Source organism: Dipodomys spectabilis, unplaced genomic scaffold (assembly GCF_019054845.1).
Source record: "Dipodomys spectabilis isolate Male_0828 unplaced genomic scaffold, ASM1905484v1 ptg000594l, whole genome shotgun sequence".
Lineage (NCBI taxonomy): Eukaryota > Metazoa > Chordata > Mammalia > Rodentia > Heteromyidae > Dipodomys > Dipodomys spectabilis.
Window position 1 is genome coordinate 622,200 of NW_024871271.1, and position 8,524 is coordinate 630,723.

The following is an 8,524-nucleotide window of genomic DNA, read 5'->3' on the forward strand; positions in this document are numbered from 1 at the left end:
TCAACAGCACTCCACGGCTGCTTCCTGACCCCAGTGCCTTGGAATCACCATTCGATTTAGGTCAATAACTACGGTTTGGTACCACAATACTATGTAAACTCGGGTCACACGGCAGCCACAGTAACGATCATGAACTCCTCTTTGTCTCTCTCCACCCCGGTCGGAACCAGCTTTCTCTGGCTACGCCAACAAATCCCCTCAAACTTAGCAGCTTCAGACAATGCACGGTCATCCAGACCTGTGCCACCAGTGACCCTGCGCACCCGTGGCCACCCTACCCCGTGACCCCGCGCACCGTGGCCACCCCCACCCCGTGACCCCGCGCACCCGTGGCCACCCTACCCCGTGACCCCGCGCACCGTGGCCACCCCCACCCCGTGACCCCGCGCACCGTGGCCACCCCCACCCCGTGACCCCGCGCACCGTGGCCACCCCCACCCCGTGACCCCGCGCACCCGTGGCCACCCTACCCCGTGACCCCGCGCACCGTGGCCACCCCCACCCCGTGACCCGCACTTGGGCGGGAGGGCGCAGGCTGTTCAGATCAGCGCCCGGGGCGCCCCCCGCCGTCCCCTCCGCGCCCCGGGCCGCGGCCCCGCAGCCGCCCGGCGCCAGCCCGGCTTCCGCGACCGCGCGAGGGCGGCCCGGCCGCGAACCCCAGCGGCGGGGCGGGGCCTCGGAGGGCGGGGCCCGCCGCGGGGCGGGCCGGGAAAAGTACCGGGAAGCTGCGGCCGCCGGCCCCGGGCGGCCCCGTCGCCATGTCCCGGGACGCGGCCCCCTGCGCGGCCGCCACGCTCTGCGGCCTGTACCACGAGGCCGGCCAGCAGCTGCGGCGGCTGCGGGAGCAGCTGGCCGCCCGCGACGCCCTCATCGCGCGCCTCCGCGCCCGCCTGGCGGCGCTGGACGGGGACGCGGCGCCGTCACTCGTGGACGCGCTGCTGGCGCAGGTGGCGCGCTTCCGGGAGCAGCTGCGGCGGCGGGAGGGCGGGGCCGGCGAGGCCGGGCTGCGCCAGGTGCGGGGCGGGGCCGGCGAGGCCGGGCTGCGCCAGGGGCGGGGCGGGGCCTGCCGGGGGCGGGGCCTGCCGGGGCGGGGCCTGCCGGGGCGGGGCCTGCCGGGGCGGGGCGGGGCCTGTCACAAGGGGCGGGGCTGTCCGGGGCGGGGCCTGATGACGGCGATGGGCGGGGCCGGGAGGTGGGCTGAGGGCTGGAGACCGCTGCAGGCAGGGGTCCTTACCCCCCCTCCCCCGCCTAGGTTCTGCGGCCTGAGCCTGAGCGGAGCTGGTGCCAGCCTTGCATTCATTCTGCCAGTCCTAGGGCTTGAACTCAAGGCCTGGGCGCTGTCTCTGAGCATCTTTTGCTCAAGGCTGGTGCTCTACCGCTTGAGCCACAGCACCACTTTTGGTTTTTTGGTGGTTAATTGAAGATGAGAGTTTCACGGGGCTGGGAAGGTGGCTCAGTGGTAAAGTGCTTTGTCTTGCATGCACGAGGCCGTGGGTTCGATTCCTCAGCACCACATAAGAAGAAAAAACTGGAAGTGGCACTGTGGCTCAAGTGGTAGAGCGCTCGCCTTGAGCTGAAGAGCTGAGGGATAGCGCCCAGACCCAGAGTTCAGGCCCCACCACCGACAAAAAAAATAAAAAAGGAGTTTCATGGGCTTTCCTCAATCGTCAGATCTCAGCTTCCTGAGTATATAATTACAGGCAGGAGCCACTGACACCCAGCTTGAAACCAGAATTGTAGATGAAGTTTCAGAGCAGAACATTATAAAACCCAGAAGAACTGCTAGGTTAATTATTAGCTGGAAAACCTGCCTTCCTTGTGTGTGATCTAGTGGTGACTTACCCCTGCCAGATCTGTCAGGCCTTCCTTGGTTTAGCAGCGTTTGCTTCCAGCATGCTTCTTCAACCAAGCAAACTACGCTGTTATTTATTTTTAAAAACATTAAGATGGGCTCATGGTGATTTGTCTGATCTGACTTTGAATCATCCTGATTTTCACCTCCTAGGTAGAGGAGTCACAGATGTGAACCACAACGTGCCCAGACTTTAGGTTATTTGCCTAGGCTGGCCTCAGATCTTGGTCCTCCCAGGCCTCCAGTGTAGCTAGAATTACACATCTGTATCAAGGTGCCTATTTTATTTGCTGAAATGAGGGTCTTGCTTTTTGCCTTGAGCTAGCCTTGAACCACAAATCCTTATCACCTCTACCTCCTAAGTGGCTGAGATTACAGACAGAAGCCATTTTTTATTCTTTATTCCAAGTGTTGGGATTGCAGATGTGAAGCATCGAGTCTGGTTAAGCTGTGCTTTTCGATCTCTTTAGGAGGTTGAAAGGCTGACTGAGCGACTGGAAGAGAGGGAGCGGGAGGTGTGGCAGCTGCTGAACCAGCCTCAGCACGTGAGGGAAGAGGAGGTGGCTCTGCTGCGGAGGCGCTTGGAGGAGAAGGAAAGGGCCCAGGCCGCCAGCCGCGTCCTGTGCCGCTCCCTGGCTGCTGAGACCCAGCAGCTGCAGCGGACCCTGGCCGCCACCACCCACGTGTGCCAGCATCTGACTGGCCGGCTGGCCGAGCAGCAGCGCGCGCAGGGGGAGGTGGCGAGGAGGAACCCTGAGGTAAGCCAGCCTGCAGAGCCTAGTGGCGCGCGGGTGGGAGCGTCTCGAGGTCAGGGAGCCGCGGCCCACCCTGGCCTCAGTGAGGAGAGGCCACGGCGGCGCAGAGCGGCCCCCTGGGATTGGTGGCATCAGCCTGCCTTGCAGTCCCAGCCCTGCTGGCGCCTGAGCTGGACTCTGGCTGGGCGATGGCTCTTTGGTCTCTTTTGCCCCGCTGAGGCTGAGAAGTCAGAGCGGCTGCTCCCAGGATATGCCGGGGCATTGCACCACATGCTGGACAGACTCGGAAACTGAGGCAGAGCTAGGTGATGCCGCAGGGAGAGGGAGGGCCTCCCCAGCTCCACACACACAGTGTGGCCTAAAGCCACGGGGAGGCCCAAGCGCTGTGCCCTGCAGGCTCCTCGCTCCACACACCTGAGGGTTCAGGGCCGGCCCAGGCCCAGGCCCGCACCCACCAGACCAGCCTCCCAGACGACAGACAGCAGCGTGGTGGCCGCCAGCTCGCTCCTCACCCTGGCCTCGGGGGCAGTTCTGTGTCTCTGTGACTGGAAACCAGCCGGCAGTGGCTCACGCCCTCATCCCAGCTGCTCGGAAGGCAGCTGAGACCCGAGGATCAAGGTTTGAAGCCAGCCTAGGCAGAAGAGTCTGTGAAATGCCTATCTCCAGTTGACAACCAAAAAAGCCAAGAGTGGAGCTGTGGCTCAAGTGCTAGAGCTCTAGCCTTGAGCATAAAAGTTCAGGGACAGTGCCCAGACCCAGAGTTCTAGCCCAGGATTGGTGTGTGTGTGTGTGTGTGTGTGTGTGTGTGTGTGTGTGTGTGTGTGCACAGCTGATAGCTCATACCTATAAATCTAGCTGAGATCTGAAGCTAGCTAGGACAGAAAGCTCCATGTGAATATCTACTTAACCAGCAAAAAGCTGGAAGTGGAGATGTGGTTTGAGGGGTAGAGCATTGACCTTGAGCAAAAAAGCTATGTGAGAGAATGCAAGCCAAGTTCAAGCCCCAGGACCAGAACAATGCAGCAGCAGCAACCACACACACACACACACACTCCGGGTGTGAACCCCGCTGGACACCATGAAAGGTGTGCAAGGGTGCAACAGACAAGCAACAGCGGGACCTGTGGGGCGGGCAGCGCTGGCTGGGCGGGGCGGTGGGGCGGGCAGCGCTGGCTGGGCGGGGCGGTGGGGCGGGCAGCGCTGGCTGGGCGGGGCGGTGGGGCGGGCAGCGCTCCCTGGGTGGGGCGGTGTGCACGCAGGTCAGGGCCACGCCTGGCCGAGGCTTTTGGTGTAGGCATCCGTGGGTCGTGGTGCCGTGGGTCACAGCGTGGAGCACCTCTCCCGGTGGGGCCTGTGGAAACGGGAAAGCCTGAGCCAGCCCGAGGCTGCTTTGCAGGCACAGCGTCCCCTCCGCCACTCTCTGCACTGCTCTGTGTGTCCCCAGACACCAGCGGCCCTGCCAGGAAATGCCAGGGGCCTCTGGGCTCAGGTGGGTGCACCGTGTCCCAGCCTGTCACTCTAACATCCCTTGGGGTTTGGGTGTGGCCATGCAGCGGTCAGCGCGAGGTAGGCACACACAGCGACTGTCCGGCTCCCGGTTGGTGTCACTTCTCAGCCCAGACTCCGCTGAGTCACCAGGGGCTTCCCGCACTTCCTGTTGTTCGAGGGGAATTCTGAGTCGCGTGGCTGATACGCAGCCTCCTGGCAGCCAAAGCGCGTGGTTTCTGGGCTGCACACTCGTGTCTGGTGAGATGTCTGTGGCGGTTGCAGCGGCTGCTACAGTCCCGCAGCTCCTGAGTCTCAGCCTGGACGGGCGAGGGGCACGCAAGGGTCAGCCCGATGGTCTGGAACTCGGACGGAGGTGCGGCCAGGCCTGGGGGCCACAGGAGGCCCCGTGTGCAACTAGCTTCCCCTCCCACTGGACAGCACCAGAACATTCACCTGTGCTCCGTGAGGGGCGGGGCAGGGCGGTGCGGCGGGCGGGGCCTCGGGTCCTGCCTGCCCCAGTGGGCGTGGGCCGGGGCCAGAGCGGTCTTCTTGCCTTCTCCTCCCAGCTCCTGTCAGGCGTGGTCCGCTTCCTGCGTGGCAGGGGCGGTGGCCCCAGCCGCATCCCTGCTCCAGGCCCTGACAGGCTTCCCGTCCTTCCTCCCGCAGCCGGAGCATGCTGGAGGGGATGCCTCCAGCCAGTCCGCCATTGGAAAGTTACAGGAAGAAAACCGGCTGTTGAGGCAGAAGGTGATTCACGTGAGTACCTTTAGTTTTCCATTCCAGAGGAGCCTGCCCCCGGCACGTGGCTCCTGTGCCCTCAGTGCGCCATGGCCTTGGAGGCCATGGTGACTGTCCGCTGTCCCCTGAGACTTGGCTTTCTGCCCAACAGGACGGACAGGGCACACCTTGTCCTCCAGGGCCCGACGAATATTTGTTCCTAACCAAAGTATACAAATTACCTTGGGGAATACAGGGCTTGGGGGCGGGTACTGGGGTTTGAACTCGGCTTCACGCTCACAGGCAGGCACTCTACCACTTGAGCCACCTTCCCAGCCCTTTCGGCTTCATCTTTCACATGGAGTCTTGCGCTTTTGCCTCCGTCAGTCCTCCTACCTCTTCTGGGATATTACAGGTGTGCACATCATGTCTCCTTTACTTGATGAGATGGAACTTTTTTTTTTAGTGACTTGAACTCACTCAGACCTGAGCGCTGTCCCTGAGCTTTTTTTTTTTTTGGCATGGAGCTTGAACTCTGGGCCTGGGCGCTGTTCCTCAGCTCTTCAGCTTAAGGCCAGTGCTCTACCACTTGAGCCACAGCACCACTTCCAGTTTTCTGGTGGTTTATTGGAGATAAGAGTCTCACAGACTTTCCTGTCTGGGCTGGCTTTGAACTGCTATCCTCAGATCTCAGCCTCCTGAGTAGCTAGGATGACAGGTGGAACCAGTGGTACCCAGCTGGCTTGGACACTTAAACAAGACAGTGGACTAAGTCGACTTCTGTGTAAGGCGGACAGCACGGATGTAGGGTGTCATCGTGATGGCACGTCTCCACCTGCATCTTGGGGTCTCCATTAGCGGCGGACACCGCCCACGTCAGGCACTGTGGTGAATAGCCCCGTGGCAGGCCACGCTGAGCTCTCCTCCGTCTCCTCAGGTGGAAGACCTCAATGCCAAGTGGCAGCGCTACGATGCCAGCCGGGATGAGTACGTGAGCGGGCTCCAGGAGCAGCTGAGGGGGCTGCGGGGGTCCCCTGCCCCTGAGTGGGCGAGGAAGGAGATCTCCCGCCTCAACAGACAGCTGGAGGAGAGGATCGCGGCCTGTGACGCCGCGCAGCAGGAGCTGGCCGCCGCCCGGGAGCGGGTGCAGATGCTGGAGCAGCAGGTGTCCTGGGACTCGGGCAGCAGGGCAGGGCCAGGAAGGGCCCCGGGGATGGGGGCAGTGGGCAGAGCCCGGTAAGGACTCTCTCCTTCGGAGAGCAGAACTGAGTTCTCTCCTTGCAGATCCTCACCTACAAGGAGGACTTCGAGTCAGAAAGGGCCGATCGGGAGCGGGCTCACTGTCGGATTCAAGCTCTGGAGGAGAAGGTCTCCTCTTTGCTGTACCAGGTGTCCCGGACAGAGGTAGGTTCGCAGCTTCTCCCCCATGGCGAGCGTTTTGGTTTTTCTTTGCAAGAACTCTGGGCCTCTCTGTGTCTCCTGAGACCTTGGTTTGTGGCAGCAAGGTGGCTGGTGCCACCTGCCCGGGGCCCTGGGGCCAGGCGTGGTGCGGAGCCCTGCCGTGTGGTGAGCAGAGAGGCTGCATGTGCCCTGCACTAGCCAGCGAGGCCACCTGCCCCCAGCGCACCCCTCACATGAGCCTGGGTGCTGAAATGGGGGCCATAGTTGGGCCCTGGTAGGCCCTGGCCCCCTCAAAGAACTCCCTGGCCTAGCCAGGTACTGGCACTCCTGTCTGTAATCCCAGCTGCTCAGATTGAGATCTTCAGCCAGCCTGGGCAGGGAAATCTGGGACTCATCTCCAATGAACCACCAAAAAGCCAGAAGTGGGGCTGTGGCTCAAGTGGTAGAGCACCAGACTTGGGTAAAGAAAGCTCAGGGACAGCGCTCAGCCCTGAGTTCAAGCCCCAGGACCGGCACAGAAATCGTCCTGTCCTGATGCCGATGGCAGCCACAGTGCCTCTGAGAGTCAGAGGAGCCGGAGGTGGCTTGGGGCAGCCGTTGCCAGGGTGTGCGAGCCCCCCACGGCTCTCCTGGGCCTCTGCGGCCACCTCCTTCCCTCCCCTGCAGGAGGTGAGAATCGCGGCCCTGCCCTCTGGCCAGCTCCCTGGGACCAAGTGTGGAGCAGGGACCCAGACTCGGCTGGGGTCTGAGCTGGAGACCTGTCTCCTTTCATCTCACGGGGCTGCTGCAGGGCTGCCTGCCCAGCTTGGTAGGGGCATCTCAGGGGTATGCGCAGGTGATGCCTGGCAGCTCCCCGACTTTCCTGGTTCTCCTAGGTCCCCGGGCCGCGGGTGGGCACGGAATCCCCGGAGGTGGCATGGCAGGTGTCCTGAGCGCATGGGCTCGGCCAGGGACGGCCCGTGCCGCCCAGGCTGCGCGACGCCGGGCACCAGGCCGGGGGGCCCGGACTCTGCAGACGTGGCGAGGGCCACACCCAGTGCCTCTGCCTCTCCCACAGGACCCCCACCGGCCGGGCCCCACCGCCACGCCCTTGGAGACGGATGCATCGGAGCCCACGGAGCGCAGGCGGCTGGCACCGGCCACAGAGGGCAGGTGCTCCGGCACAGCCCTGCCAGGCCAGGGCGCCCTCCAGTGCCCGCGCTGCCTGCGCTGCTTCGGTGAGGAGCAGGGCGAGGAGCTGCTCAGGCACGCGTCCGAGTGCTGCCAGTGACCGCTGTGCCCGGCCCTGCCCTGCCCTGCCCCGCCCTGCCCCACCCGGCCCTGCCCTGCCCTGCCCTGCCTGGCCCTGCCCTGCCCTGCCCGGCCCAGGTGCTGCTCATGCTCGGCTCCCTGACTGTGGGATGTGGGGTCCTCAGAACGGGGCAGACCTGACAGCTCCCTGTGGGCCCCTGGTGGCCACGAGGAGGCCGGGGACCACGGGCCGGGGCGGGAGTGTGCAGGGTGGGCAGTACCTGGTCTCCCGCTGTCACTGAGGCTGCAAGCCATTGGCTCCGGGGACTCAGGAGCCGGCGCCCCAGGAGCCCGCGCCCTGCCTGGTGGGTCAGCGCGACTGTGCTGGGCTCACAGCTGCTCCGGCGCTGCTGCCCCCCAGCCAACGTTCGCTTGTGTTCTACCTGTTTTGAGAATAAACGCACTCACCCCGCCTGGCGTCCTGCATGGGACTGTTCTCTGGCGTGCAGCTGGCCAAGAGGGGAGGAGACAAGGCCCTGCCTGGAGACACCCGCCTGAGGCTTGGAGGGGACTGGGCCTGGGCTCTAGCCCAGGGCATGGGGAGGGGCTGGAAGGAAAGGAGGTGGGCAGGCTGCTGAGCACTGGGCTGCCTGGCGGCTGGGATGGAGGCCTCAGCCCCTTCACACGCTGGTCTGGGCCAGTCCTGGGCTTGAACTCAGGGTCTGGGCGCTGTCCCTGAGCTTCTTTTGCTCAAGGCTAGCACTCTATTTCTTGAGCCACAGCACCATGTCTGGCTTTTTCTGTGTATGTGGTGCTGAGGAACTGAACCCAGGGCTTCATGTGTGCTAGACAAGTGCTCTTCCACTGAGCCACATCCCCAATCCCCGCCCCCCCCCCTTTTTTTTTTCCCAGTTGTGGGTCTTGAACTCAGGGCCTGGATCCTCTCCCTGAGCTTCGTTCGCTCAAGGCTAGCGCTCTAGCGCTTGAGCCACAGCCCTACTTCTAGTTTGAGTGGTTAATTGGAGGTAAGAGTCTCATGGGGACTTTTCTGCCTCGGCTGGCTTTGAACTTCAATTTTCGT

General features: G+C 63.3%; 1 protein-coding gene across 1 annotated transcript; it reads left to right on the forward strand.

Annotated features, from left to right (window-relative positions):
* Positions 1-746: 746 nt before the first annotated feature.
* On the forward strand, positions 747-7,920 carry Tnip2 (TNFAIP3 interacting protein 2). Its single transcript, XM_042671044.1, has 6 exons — positions 747-1,013; positions 2,323-2,610; positions 4,762-4,851; positions 5,750-5,977; positions 6,097-6,216; positions 7,271-7,920. Exons 1-6 carry the CDS (start codon positions 759-761, stop codon positions 7,481-7,483), a joined length of 1,194 nt encoding a protein of 397 aa, XP_042526978.1. The 5' UTR covers positions 747-758; the 3' UTR covers positions 7,484-7,920.
* Positions 7,921-8,524: the final 604 nt, after the last annotated feature.